The sequence below is a fragment of the Pecten maximus genome, chromosome 9 (assembly GCF_902652985.1).
Source record: "Pecten maximus chromosome 9, xPecMax1.1, whole genome shotgun sequence".
NCBI classification, from domain to species: domain Eukaryota; kingdom Metazoa; phylum Mollusca; class Bivalvia; order Pectinida; family Pectinidae; genus Pecten; species Pecten maximus.
The window spans coordinates 243,241-261,997 of record NC_047023.1 but is presented as its reverse complement, the minus strand read 5'-3'; the positions used below and the strand labels follow the sequence as shown (position 1 = coordinate 261,997).

Below are 18,757 nucleotides of genomic sequence, written 5' to 3'. Positions count from 1 at the left end.
TATAGTATTATGGTCTAAGAACTCCATTCCGGATATTGTTGTTTATTTCTAATTTTGTTTTATTAGTTTGTACTTGATTCCGGATATGTTGGTCCGAGATATGTTTTATAATTAGTTGAATAAAATGGCGACAACATATCAAGACGCTCGTCCTCCTTATTAAAATATAGATAATCTACTCCTCTCACAGCCTGTCAGCAACGACATATTACATTGGTAATGGAACTAAAATGGAAACGGGATGTTGGATTAGGTAGAGTGAATTACATGGAAAGGGGGTGTTGGATTTTGAGCAGAGATTAACGCCGAAAAGGGGTGTTTAATTTGGTACAGAGCATGAAATAGAAAAGGGGTGCTGAATTTAGTAGAGAGAATGAAATGGAAAATAAGTGCTTGATTTAGTATAGAGCAGGGGGTGCTGTATTTTGTTCAGGGAATTAACTAGAAAAGGAGTGCTTGAGTTGGTACAAAGCATTTTAAAATGGAAAAGAGTTGCTAGATTTAGTAGAGAGAAGGAAATGGAAAAGGGGTGCTACATTTGGTAGATAACATTAAATGAAAAAGGGGTTGTTGGATTCGGTACAGAGAATGAAAACGAAAAGTGGTGTTGAATTTGGTACAAAGTATTTAATGAAAAAGGGGTGTTGGATTTTGTGCAGAGAATAACGCGGAAAAGGAGTGCTTGATTTGGTACAAAGTACGAAATGTAAAAGGTGAATTAAGTAGAGAATAAAATGTAAAGAGGATACTGGATTAAGTACAGAGAACTACATAAACCACAAATAGCACGGGTAGGCTATCGACATAACACCAAGGACGGTCATTGACAGTGTCATCCCTACCACTTCATATAAACACGGGTAGTTTATCGACCAATGGACAACACCAATGACGTCATTGTCATCCTACCACTTCATATAAACACGGGTAGTTTATCGACCAATGGACAACACCAATGACGTCATTGTCATCCTACCACTTCTTATAAACACGGGTAGTTTATCGACTAATGGACAACACCTAGGACGGACATTGTCATCCTACCACCTCATATAAACACGGGTAGTTTATCGACCAATGGACAACACCAATGACGTCATTGTCATCCTACCACTTCATATAAACACGGGTAGTTTATCGACCAATGGACAACACCAATGACGTCATTGTCATCCTACCACTCCATATAAACACGGGTAGTTTATCGACCAATGGACAACACAAATGACGTCATTGTCATCCTACCACTTCATATAAACACGGGTAGTTTATCGACCAATGGACAACACCAATGACGTCATTGTCATCCTACCACTTCGTATAAACACGGGTAGTTTATCGACCAATGGACAACACCAATGACGTCATTGTCATCCTACCACTTCTTATAAACACGGGTAGTTTATCGACTAATGGACAACACCTAGGACGGACATTGTCATCCTACCACCTCATATAAACACGGGTAGTTTATCGACCAATGGACAGCACCAATGACTTCATTGTCATCCTACCACTTCATATAAACACGGGTAGTTTATCGACCAATGGACAACACCAATGACGTCATTGTCATCCTACCACTCCATATAAACACGGGTAGTTTATCGACCAATGGACAACACCAATGACGTCATTGTCATCCTACCACTTCATATAAACACGGGTAGTTTATCGACCAATGGACAACACCAATGACGTCATTGTCATCCTACCACTTCATATAAACACGGGTAGTTTATCGATTAATGGACAACACCAATGACGTCATTGTCATCATACCACTTCATATAAACACGGGTAGTTTATCGACTAATGGACAACACCAATGACGTCATTGTCATCCTACCACTTCATATAAACACGGGTAGTTTATCGACTAATGGACAACACCAATGACGTCATTGTCATCCTACCACTCCATATAAACACGGGTAGTTTATCGACTAATGGACAACACCTAGGACGGACATTGTCATCCTACCACCTCATATAAACACGGGTAGTTTATCGTCTAATTGACATTATACCATACGTTATCTCCAAAGGTTGACCCTTTACACTGACTAAAACATCCGTATAGTGCCATATTGTTCACATTTACACAATTGTTTGATCAGGAGCTGGATGTACCATGTTGTAACAGACGGTTACGTAACACACCTTTGTATAGCAGATATATAACCTATACACCAGAGTACTCGTAGGTACCAGGGACTTTATCAGAAAAGACCTGTTTATGTAACTGCTTGGCAGTTAGGAGAACATAAATGTTAGTAAAGTAAAGGCCGAGGTGTATGACGATGGTTTATACTTAGGTGGTGTATACCTGACCCAAGCTGTACATCATGTTCAATGCTGTCCCTTCATGTTCCGACATTGATGTTCGTCACTGATGTCTAACACGCATACACGTCCTAGAAAATGACAGCTGGGAATGGCACATTCGGCTGGAATAATGGACAATACATCAGACAAATGTCACTGCTAGCGGACAATCAAATAATGATTGACATAGAATATATATTTGTTAATATTGTAATTTATCGTATTAATCACATAAATTGGTAACATTGTTATCGAACCTTGTTATCACAGAAATGGGTAACTGACATTGTTATCACAGAAATGGGTAACTGACATTGTTATCACAGAAATGGGTAACTGACATTGTTATCAACCTTGTTATCACAGATATGGGTAACTGACAGTGTTATCGACCTTGTTATCACAGAAATGGGTAACTGACAGTGTTATCAACCTTGTTATCACAGAAATGGGTAACTGACAGTGTTATCGATCGTAAATATCACATAAATGGGTAACTGACATTGTTATCAACCTTGTTATCACAGAAATGGGTAACTGACAGTGTTATCGACCTTGTTATCACAGAAATGGGTAACTGACATTGTTATCAACCTTGTTATCACAGGAATGGGTAACTGACAGTGTTATCGAACCTTGTTATCACAGAAATGGGTAACTGACATTGTTATCAACCTTGTTATCACAGAAATGGGTAACTGACATTGTTATCAACCTTGTTATCACAGAAATGGGTAACTGACATTGTTATCAACCTTGTTATCACAGAAATGGTTAACTGACAGTGTCATCACAGAAATGGGTAACTGACAGTGTTATCGACCTTGTTATCACAGAAATGGGTAACTGGCATTGTTATCAACCTTGTTATCCCAGAAATGGGTAACTGACATTGTTATCGAACCTTGTTATCACCGAAATGGGTAACTGACATTGTTATCAACCTTGTTATCACAGAAATGGGTAACTGACAGTGTTATCAACCTTGTTATCACAGAAATGGGTAACTGACATTGTTATCGAACCTTGTTATCACAGAAATGGGTAACTGACATTGTTATCACAGAAATGGGTAACTGACATTGTCATCAATCTTGTTATCACAGAAATGGGTAACTGACAGTGTTATCACAGAAATGGGTAACTGACAGTGTTATCGACCTTGTTATCACAGAAATGGGTAACTGACATTGGCATCAATCTTGTTATCACAGAAATGGGTAACTGACAGTGTTATCAACCTTGTTATCACAGAAATGGGTAACTGACAGTGTTATCGATCGTAATTATCACAGAAATGGGTAACTGACATTGTTATGGATCGTAAATATCACAGAAATGGGTAACTGACATTGTTATGGATCGTAAATATCACAGAAATGGGTAACTGACAGTGTTATCGATCGTAAATATCACAGAAATGGGTAACTGACATTATTATCAAACCTTGTGGAAAAAAATATGGGTAACTAACATTTTTTATCGATCCTTTTAATTAGTCGATATATAATTGCAGTTAATTCATGCAAAACAAAACAACATGTTGAAACGAGTTAGAAATAAACAATAATCTTGTTCCATCCGAAATGTTAGAGATCCCTAAAAAGAAAGCGTACATATAATAAAAAACAATGAAATCTTTCATGGTTGATTTTCATATAAATTCCACGAGCACGACATAATAGCGATTATTTTTGCCAAACAAATGAAATATAAACTTCCATGTACTATTCAAAGACACACAATTAAATTTCCGATCCGTTTAATTTTTATAGACAACGATAAACAAACCGATGGGATTGACGGTGTAACTATCATTGGGAATTAAAGAAAACATCTATCATTGATAATATGATTGATCTGACAAGTTTTGATGATATTGGAATCGTAACGATAGTCTGTTTGTGTATAAACGTGGTAATGTTTTAGGCAATGCTTGAGGTCAGAGACTCGAAATAGAGTATTGTACCATTTACGACAACAGAGGCACCGACATTAAAACGGAGCCAGGGTTACATTTTTATTGGAATATTTGCAAATGTATTCCATAAATGAACAACTGGTTTAATTATTTCCGTATATGCTTATCAAAGCTACTAGTAAATCATTGTAGGAGGTTATGGATGTTTATAGCCATCGATGTGTTACATAACAACACACATCTTGAGCTATGATCATGTATTTGTTTTCAGTAATGAAAAGTGTGCTTTGAGGAAAATGAGATCTCGTATAGGAAAGTTAGTATCGTAAGGAACGCCTGCACAATTGACTAATCCTCTTTTAACTACCCCGTAAGCAACATTGACACTGTTTGCGAGAATGAGAAATATAGATTCCTGGTTCTCACAGCAAATTTCCTAGAGACGGACACCATCACTGTTGACTTTCCTGTTTGGCGGGTGAATATGCAGGAACAAAAGCCGCATGCGGAGTTTAGTGACGGGGCCTTAGTAGTAGGACTCGGATTGTTTTGACGTCTTCTCGAGCAAACCTTTCAACAAGTTATGTAACATGTCCATTAGAATAGCTTTTTATGTCCGTCTTAGAACGTTTATTGACAGAAAGATAGTGGAAATAAAAGGTTAAGCATTTCAAGAATTGATAATAATCTTGGTATTCCATTTGTTTTAAATCGAAAAAAAAAGTTTTACGCATTCTTTTCCCAGGGTCGTAGCACAAAATAAGGGAAGGAACTATGTTGTGGGAGAGGCCGTAAGACGGTTCGACCAAAGTTTAGCACATAAATCAATGGCTTTGTTTTATTCTTCAACTAAATTCTTCCTACTGTATGTAGCATTTAATAGTTTAGTTTTACCAGCATTCGTTTATTGTCGTCTTCGCGTATCTTTGTGTACCTCAATGGGATATGGTTATAGTCCCAACCAATCGGCGATCTATGGTGTGAATATGTTTACAGTCCCAACCAATCAGCGATCTATGTTGTGAATATGTTTACAGTCCCAACCAATCAGCGATCTATGGTGTGAATATGTTTACAGTCCCAACCAATCGGCGATCTATGGTGTGAATATGTTTACAGTCCCAACCAATCAGCGATCTATGGTGTGAATATGTTTACAGTCCTAACCAATCAGCGATCTATGGTGTGAATATGTTTACAGTCCTAACCAATCGGCGATCTATGGTGTGAATATGTTTACAGTCCCAACCAATCGGCGATCTATGGTGTGAATATGTTTCAGTCCAAACTAATCAGGGATTTACAGTGTGAATATGTTTACAGTCCCAACCAATCAGTGATCTACAGTGTGAATATGATTACCGTCCTAACCAATCAGTGATCTACATTTTGAAAATGTTTACAATCCCAACCAATCAGTGATCTACATTTTGAAAATGTTTATAGTCCCAACCAATCAGTGATCTACAATGTGAATATGTGTATAGTCCCAACCAATCAGTGATCTACAATGTGGATATGTGTACAGTCCCAACCAATCAGTGATCTACAATGCGAATATGTGTATAGTCCCAACCAATCAGTGATCTACAGTGTGAATTCTTAATTTTAGTACATTTAAATCGTGGAAAGAAACCATCAAGTCTACATTTATGTCTATTCGTTGATCACATGTCCGTGTTTTAGTACCTAATGATGCTACTCCGGGATCCACGACCACTAGATAGTTGTGTTTTGCGACATCTGTATAGATGAATATACATCTAGTATAACGAAGTAGGTTTATTCTCCTGAAAACACCACGATTTTTCACTTACCTTTATATATATATGTATATATATAGTTGCATCTGATTTCATAACATGCAGTCATAGATTACATACAAACTTAACAGCTTTTATATGAAAGGAGTTTGTAGCGGCGAAAATACCCTGATAATGTAATACACGCTTTGTTTTAACTTGGGATGTCTGTCAATATTAACGAAAAGAAAGTTGCAAAAGAAAAGCATCTTGATAGGCCTGGCTTTGGAAAACACTCTCTTTCTGTCTATTCATTCGGAAATGTGAACGTGCGGCAATGACCACGTTGGAAATTTAGTTTCTCGTCATTCGATGTTTTGAATATTTAGGAAAATACCCCTGTTATCTCCATTGCTCTCGTCAAATTTCAAAAACGTTATCATTATTTTTTACCAATTTTGTCTCGGAATCTTTAGTTATTTCTATCATGTTTTGAATTGAATTATGGTTTGGTAGTGTAAGTTATTATATTGGGAACTACAGATCGATATGCCAGGGTGTTATTTATTTTGTGTATAATTATATATTTGGCATGATCACTAAAACGTACGTCAAACAGCGTGCATTTGTCTGGTTCTACATCTATCGACTGACGTAACCCAAGCACACGTGTCTCTCTCATATACCTTCATCACCTTTTGCCTTCATAATTTCGCTTAGGCAACGTGCACCATTATTTTCTATATTAAGCTTACTGCTTAGTGTATTAATTGAGTTTGCTTTTTGCTTACAAAATCCATGTCCCTTATAAGTTGTTTTTTTTTTTTTTTTTTTTGCAATATGTTTCTCTATGGCTAATCCATCGAGAATATGATATATAACTGTAACATGATATATAACTAATATGATATATAGAGGTTACACAACGGGTCGTTGTTTGATATGGAATTTATTTCACACGAGTAAGTTATTTTTTAAAAGTTACAAAAGACACGAGCTTTAGCGAGTGTTTTTTGCAACTTTTAAAAAATAACTTACGAGTGTGAAATAAATTCCATATCCAACAATTTCGAGTCGTGTGACCTGTTTCTACCACAATAATATCGGCTTGAATCAAAGGGAAACGTGGCCAAGTATAATTTCGCGTATGCAAATAAAGTGTACCGGTGACGTCCGGGACCCGGTGATGTGACGTCATTAGATTATTGATGACGTCAATAACAATTGCAGCTTGGGTCAAAGTTCACCGTGTTAGCCAATCAAAATGCGTACAGAGTTTATACCACGTGTGGTATAAACAGATTGTTAATCAACAGCTGTAATGATTAACTGATGGTCTGAGAGTTGAATAACACAGGGTATTGTGGAAGAAATAACTGTAATATGATATATAACTAATATGATATATAACTGTATCTGCAAATACGTTTCTGTGTTTCCAAAACGTTTTTGTCTCCTGTATTACCAAAAATAGTAATCTGTAATCTTGTTTATGTCACAGAGTAGTCGCGATTTTTCTATAAAAGAGGTAACCCGTTACATACGAAGTATTAACCATTAAAGATGGTGTGAAAATTATAAATAATGAGTGCGTTCTTTGGACAGAGATATACATACCCTCGTGTAGGAGTTTACATGGCAAGCACCTATATAGCATCTTACAATCGTGTATAGATAGCCCTCATCACAGATCACGCCCACTAATTGAAAAAATAAAATAAAAAAACAGTCTCCTGTTGGTACATAAAAAACCAAATAGTCAAAACCTATGTAATCATGCAATTGTAGAATTATTTAAATCGCTTGCGTAAGTTTGCTGTTTGTTCTTTTGTACAATTCTTCAGTGAAGTTAAACAGTCTTTGCAGTCTTTAACACAATATTAAGCAAATACCTTGTCATACAGTCTTTAAAGTCTGTATGAACTCTTTAGCGAAGTACCTTGTCATACAGTCTTTAAAGTCTGTACGGACCCTTTAGAGAAGTACCTTGTCATACAGTCTTTAAAGTCTGTATGAACTCTTTAACGAAGTACCTTGTCATACAGTCTTTAAAGTCTGTATGAACTCTTTAACGAAGTACCTTGTCATACAGTCTTTAAAGTCTGTATGAACTCTTTAGCGAAGTACCTTGTCATACAGTCTTTAAAGTCTGTATGAACTCTTTAACGAAGTACCTTGTCATACAGTCTTTAAAGTCTGTATGAACTCTTTAACGAAGTACCTTGTCATACAGTCTTTAAAGTCTGTATGAACTCTTTAGCGAAGTACCTTGTCATACAGTCTTTAAAGTCTGTACGGACCCTTTAGAGAAGTACCTTGTCATACAGTCTTTAAAGTCTGTATGAACTCTTTAACGAAGTACCTTGTCATACAGTCTTTAAAGTCTGTATGAACTCTTTAACGAAGTACCTTGTCATACAGTCTTTAAAGTCTGTATGAACTCTTTAGCGAAGTACCTTGTCATACAGTCTTTAAAGTCTGTATGAACTCTTTAACGAAGTACCTTGTCATACAGTCTTTAAAGTCTGTATGAACTCTTTAACGAAGTACCTTGTCATACAGTCTTTAAAGTCTGTATGAACTCTTTAGCGAAGTACCTTGTCATACAGTCTTTAAAGTCTGTATGAACTCTTTAGCGAAGTATCTTGTCATACAGTCTTTAAAGTCTGTATGAACTCTTTAACGAAGTACCTTGTCATACAGTCTTTAAAGTCTGTATGAACTCTTTAACGAAGTACCTTGTCATACAGTCTTTAAAGTCTGTATGAACTCTTTAACGAAGTACCTTGTCATACAGTCTTTAAAGTCTGTATGAACTCTTTAACGAAGTACCTTGTCATACAGTCTTTAAAGTCTGTATGAACTCTTTAACGAAGTACCTTGTCATACAGTCTTTAAAGTCTGTATGAACTCTTTAACGAAGTACCTTGTAATACAGTCTTTAAAGTGTGTATGAACTCTTTAGTGAAGTACCTTGTCATACAGTCTTTAAAGTCTGTACGGACTCTTTAGTGAAGTACCTTGTCATACAGTCTTTAAAGTCTGTACGGACTCTTTAGTGAAGTACCTTGTCATACAGTCTTTAAAGTCTGTATGAACTCTTTAACGAAGTACCTTGTCATACAGTCTTTAAAGTCTGTATGAACTCTTTAGTGAAGTACCTTGTCGTACAGTCTTTAAAGTCTGTACGGACTCTTTAGTGAAGTACCTTGTCATACAGTCTTTAAAGTCTGTACGGACTCTTTAGTGAAGTACCTTGTCATACAGTCTTTAAAGTCTGTATGAACTCTTTAACGAAGTACCTTGTAATACAGTCTTTAAAGTGTGTATGAACTCTTTAGTGAAGTACCTTGTCATACAGTCTTTAAAGTCTGTACGGACTCTTTAGTGAAGTACCTTGTCATACAGTCTTTAAAGTCTGTACGGACTCTTTAGCGAAGAATCTTGTCATACAGTCTTTAAAGTCTGTACGGACTCTTTAGTGTAGTACCTTGTCATACAGTCTTTAAAGTCTGTACGGACTCTTTAGCGAAGTACCTTGTCATACAGTCTTTAAAGTCTGTACGGACTCTTTAGCGAAGAATCTTGTCATACAGTCTTTAAAGTCTGTACGGACTCTTTAGCGAAGAATCTTGTTATACAGTCTTTAAAGTCTGTACGGACTCTTTAGCGAAGTACCTTGTCATACAGTCTTTAAAGTCTGTACGGACTCTTTAGCGAAGTACCTTGTCATACAGTCTTTAAAGTCTGTACGGACTCTTTAGCGAAGTACCTTGTCATACAGTCTTTAAAGTCTGTACGGACTCTTTAGTGAAGTACCTTGTCATACAGTCTTTAAAGTCTGTATGAACTCTTTAGCGAAGTACCTTGTCATACAGTCTTTAAAGTCTGTATGAACTCTTTAGCGAAGTACCTTGTCATACAGTCTTTAAAGTCTGTATGAACTCTTTAGCGAAGTACCTTGTCAAACAGTCTTTGAAGTCTGTATCATTGCAATCAGTTGGGCTTCATTTTTTTGTCACGGTTGTTCGCTCATCAAATACCATATAAATGTTCTACTTGATGCCAGTCCGCAAAATGTTTTTCTGAAAAGCAAATTTGGTTTCATTTGATTAACACACCGTTGCTTTACACGCAATCGAAATGAGACAGGTATACCAATAATCTTTTGTGGATGACCTGTCTCTACTCCTCTAGTCTGCACCCACTTTGATATGCTACCTTCCGCTATGTACAGTTATATTAAATGAGTTGAATGTCGATAAAATCATGTGGAGGACTTTGTGCCGCCCTAGCTGTTAAGGAGGTGGTGGACATGTATACTATAGTTGTGTTTACATTTGTCTTTGTTATTTCTGCGTAAGCCTAATCACCACAAGTAAACATCAATGATTGTATATTACGGGTTTGATTAGCTTCATAAAAGGACAATGAAATGCAAAAATAAATAATCAGTGTTAGAATCATAAAGTTCGTTTATCTAAAACTGCGCATGGCTTAAAATACAAGTTGACAACTTATTAAATGAGATAGGAAAGGAAACTTGTCAGGTTCCAATAGACATATGTCGCTTGTATAACAGATATATTATTCTATACATGTAGCAAGTAAATGTCTGTTCCAAAGGTACATATGTAATTCGGCATAATAGACGAAATCCCCAAGGAGTTATAGTCTTGTGGATTAGATTCCTTGAGGACGCCCACAGACGGGCTCAGTCTTAGCAAAGAAGTACAGTTTGCTATCAAAAGTATATCTTACAGATCAACATCAGTGAGATGCTACACATTACGTCTCTCGATGCTACCAATCTCAAAAAAGCCCCCATTCGTTAATTATGAGAAATTTCTTTCCCTGGAAAGGCAAACTGCATTACTAATTTATGGTTGTGACATTTACTGGCATACTGGGTTATGTTAACCACACGACAAAGGCAATAATCTTACTAATTTATGGCTGTGAAATTTACTGGTATACTGGGTTATGTTAACCACACGACAAAGGCAACCTACTGAGGGTGAAGTTATTATATTGTCTTGTTCACAACATTTTCGTCGATTTTGGTGGCAATAATTTCCAACAGATTGCTGAGAAACAGGTGGAATATATTTATATTTGTATGGAGACTCATTAGTAAGTACAGAGATAATACGACCAAGGGTTCCGCTATAGTTAGTACACAGATAATACGACCATGGGTTCCGCTATAGTAAGTACACAGGTAATACGACCATGGGTTCTGCTATAGTTAGCGTCTTCCTTCTGTTTATCGGGTTGGCAAGCGTCCTAAAAATCTAGGTCAAGTACGGATTATGAAATATTCTCAGATGTGAGTAAGGGAGGTGACAAAATAAATCCATGTCTTAGACGACATGCCATCATGTTCATATGGGGCTGATAATATTGAAGACCTTTTTATTTTACTTTTATATAGGTAAATCGAATGACGATGTGTTAAAAACTAATCAGACACTGACTATGTCGATGCCCAATAGAGGTTGAGTCTTGACTAAGTACGAAATGTATCTACAGATGACAGAAACAATTATATCGCCGCTGAATGTTATAGAATGACGAAAGCCTGACTATTAATAGATGTTTTTTTCTGTAATTGCAGGACGAGGTTAACCAGGTTTTAACAACAAACGTCTGGCTTGAACAGGTATGTACATGTTTTTATTATTATATTATTGTTACAAAGCTAAATATCCACATTTGTTGTGAAGTTAATATCTCATATGAAATCCACGGTATTAAATGGGTGTGAAGATACGTAACATCTCCTATAAAATCCACGGTAATATATCAGGTGTGAAGTTAATATCTGACATGGCATCCACGGTAATATATCAGGTGTGAAGTTAATATCTGACATGGCATCCACGGTAATATATCAGGTGTGAAGTTAATATCTGACATGACATCCACGGTAAAATATGTGATGTGAAGTTGGTATACCATTTGAAATCCACAGTGGTAAATTGGGTATGAAGTTAATATTTCATATGAAATACACGGTGAAAAATCCCTATTTATGGTTTATAAATACGGAAAATCATTCCTTACTTACCTAATCTAGTTTAACACTGTTGTATGACTGTTATCATTATGGAGTTCCGTACTGTAACAGTCGTTTGTATGCCGTATTTGGACTTCATGTATTCTACCTAATCTAACAAAAAAATGCCCACACCGTCAAACAAATGGCTGTTATCTGGGCTAATGATTGCACCCAATCAAAATTTATTCTCGCTTTGATCAAGGAAGTGTCCATGTTGAATAATTGTGTAATTACGTGTACCTACTTTAAGTAAAATAAGGTTTCAGAAGCAATTGCGATAGATTATGGGACCTCGTTTCTGATCCGGGAACGCTACGGTAATAACTGATGGATTAGTCAGGGAAGATAATTTCGTTTGATTCCTTCCATTAAGTTTATTTATTATAGTTCACTCCGCCCGTAGCACGAACAATGCACATTTCGTCCCATAGATTTTGACATAGAGTAATTTGCTAGTTGATTACATCTCCTGTATGTGAACTGAAACCTTGTAAGAGCTCAAAACAGCATTATTATAAATCAGCATCTCCTCAATGCAACAAATAAATGAGACGTTTATTTGAAATGAATTGACTACTGAACATTTCAGAGGCAAAAAAAAGATAGTAAATTTTTGCAGTACATTGCATAATGTTGTCTGATTCAATACTTCAATGATTTATTCTTTAGTGTTACTACAATCACGGAAGCCGTGAACATCCCCTTATGAACATTCCAACTTTCAACGTTATCCCTGCAGACCAACACGTGATCCAAACATACTAACACGTGATTCCTACAGACCAACACGTGATCCAAACATACTAACACGTGATCAAAACAGACCAACACGTGAACCCTACATACCAACACGTGATCCCTACATATAATGTACCAACACGTGATCCCCACATACCAACACGTGATCCCTACATACCAACACGTGATACATACATACCAACACGTGATCCCTACATACCAACACATGATTCCTACATACCAACACGTAATTCCTACATACCAACACGTGATCCCTACATACCAACACGTAATACCTACATACCAACACGTGATCCCTACATACCAACACGTGATCCCTACATACCAACACGTAATACCTACATACCAACACGTAATACCTACATACCAACACGTGATCCCTACATACCAACACGTGATCTCTACATACCCACACGTGATCTCTACATACCAACACGTGATACCTACATACCAACACGTGATCTCTACATACCAACACGTAATACCTACATACCAACACGTAATACCTACATACCAACACGTGACCCCTACATACCAACACGTGATCCCTACATACCAACACGTGATCTCTACATACCAACACGTGATCTCTACATACCAACACGTAATACCTACATACCAACACGTAATACCTACATACCAATACGTGATCCCTACATACCAACACGTGATCCCTACATACCAACACGTAATACCTACATACCAACACGTAATACCTACATACCAACACGTAATTCCTACATACCAACACGTAATTCCTACATACCAACACGTAATACCTACATACCAACACGTAATACCTACATACCAACACGTGATCCATACATACCAACACGTGATCCCTACATACCAAACACGTGATCCCTACATACCAACACGTAATATCTACATACCAACACGTGATCCCTACATACCAACACGTAATACCTACATACCAACACGTGATCCCTAGATACCAACACGTGATCCCTACATACCAACACGTAATACCTACATACCAACACGTGATCCCTACATACCAACACGTGATCTCTACATACCAACACGTGATCTCTACATACCAACACGTGATACCTACATACCAACACGTGATCTCTACATACCAACACGTAATACCTACATACAAACACGTAATACCTACATACCAACACGTGATCCCTACATACCAACACGTGATCCCTACATACCAACACGTGATCTCTACATACCAACACGTGATCTCTACATACCAACACGTAATACCTACATACCAACACGTAATACCTACATACCAATACGTGATCCCTACATACCAACACGTGATCCCTACATACCAACACGTAATACCTACATACCAACACGTAATACCTACATACCAACACGTAATACCTACATACCAACACGTAATTCCTACATACCAACACGTAATACCTACATACCAACACGTAATACCTACATACCAACACGTAATACCTACATACCAACACGTGATCCATACATACCAACACGTGATCCCTACATACCAAACACGTGATCCCTACATACCAACACGTAATATCTACATACCAACACGTGATCCCTACATACCAACACGTAATACCTACATACCAACACGTGATCCCTAGATACCAACACGTGATCCCTACATACCAACACGTGATTCCTACATACCAACACGTGATACCTACATACCAACACGTGATCCCTGTAGACCAACACTTGATCTTTGCAGACCAACATGTGATCCCTGTAGACCAACACGTGATCCCTGTAGACCAACACGTAATACCTGCAGACCAACACGTGATCCCTGTAGACCAACACGTGATCCCTGCAGAGTTACACGTGATCCCTGTAGACCAACACGTGATCCCTGTAGACCAACACGTGATCCCTGTATACCAACACTAGAGACTTTCCACAGAATTTTAATATTTTAATTACCTGTCATTATAGGTTATGAAAATAAGAGTATATTTCCCGTCATTTTGCGCCATTGAGATGGTAGTAAATTACCTGACATTGTATGCCTTGCATGTCTGAATCGTCACCCATACGATTTATATAATGTGTGTCATTAGGAATAAATCGTTTAATTCTGGCATTAGGGTATAGAATATTGTTATCTCCAGACAGATAAGCAATCGGTCCCTAACACTGATATGAAAAGCATTGTGTGTTTCGGTATTGATCATATCTCTAAAAGCTGCTGAAACCTCAGTTATCTTATTAATCAATGTAATCAGTTTGTTTCACCTGTCAAATTGTCTATAATATACATAACAAAACACAATATTTACCATTGAATATTTCAGCGTGTATATGAATATAAAATAAGTTCCTTTATTTAAGATAACATCTGTAATAGGCATCGCGTTAATACTATTCTCAAAGCAGACAAGTATTTGTTTTATATGACGTTTAGTCAGAAGTATCGACACCCAGACCGAAACATGCCCATTAGACCAAGGCGGATTGCAAAGACGTCAACAGGAGACTGGATACGCTACCATCTGTAATAACTGAGGTGTGATAACACATTGACCGCTCCCTCTTGCGTATTCGCACCCCTCTCTCGTCAGAATCCTTTTTACATTTAATTCCAGTCTGACTAGAATGTATCCCCTTCTTCCAAATTTCCTTCATTTAATGTCAAAAAATTGTTGGTGCGAGCAAGTCCTAAATCCATGTAGACAGCATGCAAGTTGGCGAGTGGATGTGGGATTTATACATGTATGTGACTGAACGTTAGAGACAATAACTTATCTTGGTGGGAGTAGTAAAGTCAATGGTAGTGGAGTAAATTATCACTATATGGTGACGAGAGTTAATGATAACTATATGGTGACGAGAGTTGATGATAACTATATGGTGACGAGAGTTAATGATAACTATATGGTGACGAGAGTTAATGATAACTCTATGGTGACGAGAGTTAATGATCACTATATGGTGACAAGGGTTAATGATGACTATATGGTGACAAGAGTTAATGATAACTATATGGTGACGAGAGTTAATTATGACTATATGGTGACGAGAGTTAATGATAACTATATGATGACGAGAGTTAATGATAACTATATGGTGACGAGAGTTAATGATAACTATATGGTGACGAGAGTTAATGATGACTATATGGTGACGAGAGTTAATTATGACTATATGGTGACGAGAGTTAATTATGACTATATGGTGACGAGAGTTAATGATAACTATATAATGACGAGAGTTAATGATAACTATATGGTGACGAGAGTTAATGATAACTATATGGTGACGAGAGTTAATTATGACTATATGGTGACGAGAGTTAATTATGACTATATGGTGACGAGAGTTAATGATAACTATATAATGACGAGAGTTAATGATAACTATATGGTGACGAGAGTTAATGATAACTATATGGTGACGAGAGTTAATGATAACTATATGGTGACGAGAGTTAATGATAACTATATGATGACGAGAGTTAATGATAACTATATGGTGACGAGAGTTAATGATAACTATATGGTGACGAGAGTTAATGATAACTATATGGTGACGAGAGTTAATGATAACTATATGGTGACGAGAGTTAATGATAACTATATGGTGACGAGAGTTAATGATAACTATATGATGACGAGAGTTAATGATAACTATATGGTGACAAGGGTTAATGATAACTATATGGTGACGAGGTTAATGATAACTATATGGTGACAAGGGTTAATGATGACTATATAATGACGAGAGTTAATGATAACTATATGATGACGAGAGTAAATGATAACTATATGATGACGAAAGTTAATGATAACTATATGATGACGAGAGTTAATGATAACTATATGGTGACGAGAGTTAATGATAACTATATGATGACGAGAGTTAATGATAACTATATGGTGACGAGAGTTCATGATAACTATATGATGACGAGAGTTAATGATAACTATATGGTAACGAGAGTTAATGATAACTATATGGTGACGAGAGTTAATGATAACTATATGGTGACGAGAGTTCATAATAACTATATGATGACGAGAGTTAATGATAACTATATGATAACGAGAGTTAATGATAACTATATGGTGACGAGAGTTAATGATAACTATATGGTGACGAGAGTTAATGATAACTATATGGTGACGAGAGTTAATGATAACTATATGGTGACGAGAGTTAATGATAACTATATGGTGACAAGGGTTAATGATGACTATATGGTGACGAGAGTTAATGATAACTATATGATGACGAGAGTTAATGATAACTATATGATGACGAGGGTTAATGATAACTTTATGGTGACGAGAGTTAATGATAACTATATAATGACGAGGGTTAATGATAACTTTATGGTGACGAGAGTTAATGATAACTATATAATGACGAGGGTTAATGATAACTTTATGGTGACGAGAGTTAATGATAACTATATGGTGACGAGAGTTAATGATAACTGTATGGTGACAAGGGTTAATGATAACTATATAATGACGAGAGTTAATGATTACTTTATGGTGACGAGAGTTAATGATAACTATATGATGACGAGAGTTAATGATAACTTTATGGTGACGAGAGTTAATGATCACTATATGATGACGAGAGTTAATGATTACTTTATGGTGACGAGAGTTAATGATAACTATATGATGACGAGGGTTAATGATAACTTTATGGTGACGAGAGTTAATGATAACTATATGGTGACGAGAGTTAATGATAACTATATGGTGACATGGGTTAATGATAACTATATGGTGACATGGGTTAATGATGACTATATGGTGACGAGAGTTAATGATGACTATATGATGACGAGAGTTAATGATAACTATATGATGACGAGAGTTAATGATAACTATATGGTGACGAGAGTTAATAATAACTATATGGTGACGAGAGTTAATGATAACTATATAATGACGAGAGTTAATGATAACTATATGATGACGAAAGTTAATGATAACTATATGGTGACGAAAGTTAATGATAACTATATGATGACGAGAGTTAATGATAACTATATGGTGACAAGGGTTAATGATGACTATATGGTGACGAGAGTTAATGATAACTATATGATGACGAGAGTTAATGATAACTATATGATGACGAGGGTTAATGATAACTTTATGGTGACGAGAGTTAATGATAACTATATAATGACGAGGGTTAATGATAACTTTATGGTGACGAGAGTTAATGATAACTATATAATGACGAGGGTTAATGATAACTTTATGGTGACGAGAGTTAATGATAACTATATGGTGACGAGAGTTAATGATAACTATATGGTGACGAGAGTTAATGAAAATTATATGGTGACGAGAGTTAATGATAACTATATGGTGACGAAAGTTAATGATAACTATATGGTGACATGGGTTAATGATAACTATATGGTGACATGGGTTAATGATAACTATATGATGACGAGAGTTAATGATAACTATATGGTGACGAGAGTTAATGATGACTATATGATGACGAGAGTTAATGATAACTATATGGTGATGAGAGTTAATGATAACTATATGGTGACGAGAGTTAATGATAACTATATGATGACGAGAGTTAATGATAACTTTATGGTGACGAGAGTTAATGATCACTATATGATGACGAGAGTTAATGATAACTATATGGTGACGAGAGTTAATGATAACTATATGGTGACGAGAGTTAATGATAACTATATGGTGACAAGGGTTAATGATGACTATATAGTGACGAGAGTTAATGATAACTATATGGTGACGAGAGTTAATGATAACTATATGGCCACGAAAGTTAATGATAACTATATGGTGACAAGGGTTAATGATGACTATATAGTGACGAGAGTTAATGATAACTATATGGTGACGAGAGTTAATGATAACTATATGGCCACGAAAGTTAATGATGACTATATAATGACGAAACTTAATGATAACTATATGGTGACGAGAGTTAATTATG

At 36.4% G+C, this 18,757-nt stretch overlaps 1 protein-coding gene across 1 annotated transcript in view; it reads left to right on the top strand.

Moving 5' to 3' along the window:
* LOC117334765 (acetylcholine receptor subunit alpha-1-A-like) overlaps positions 1-18,757 on the top strand; it is a 175,588-nt gene that overhangs the window by 89,956 nt on the left and 66,875 nt on the right. The window contains exon 2 of the mRNA XM_033894566.1: positions 11,609-11,653. Coding sequence (XP_033750457.1) covers positions 11,609-11,653 — 45 coding nt within the window. The remainder of the gene's footprint in view (positions 1-11,608; positions 11,654-18,757) is intronic.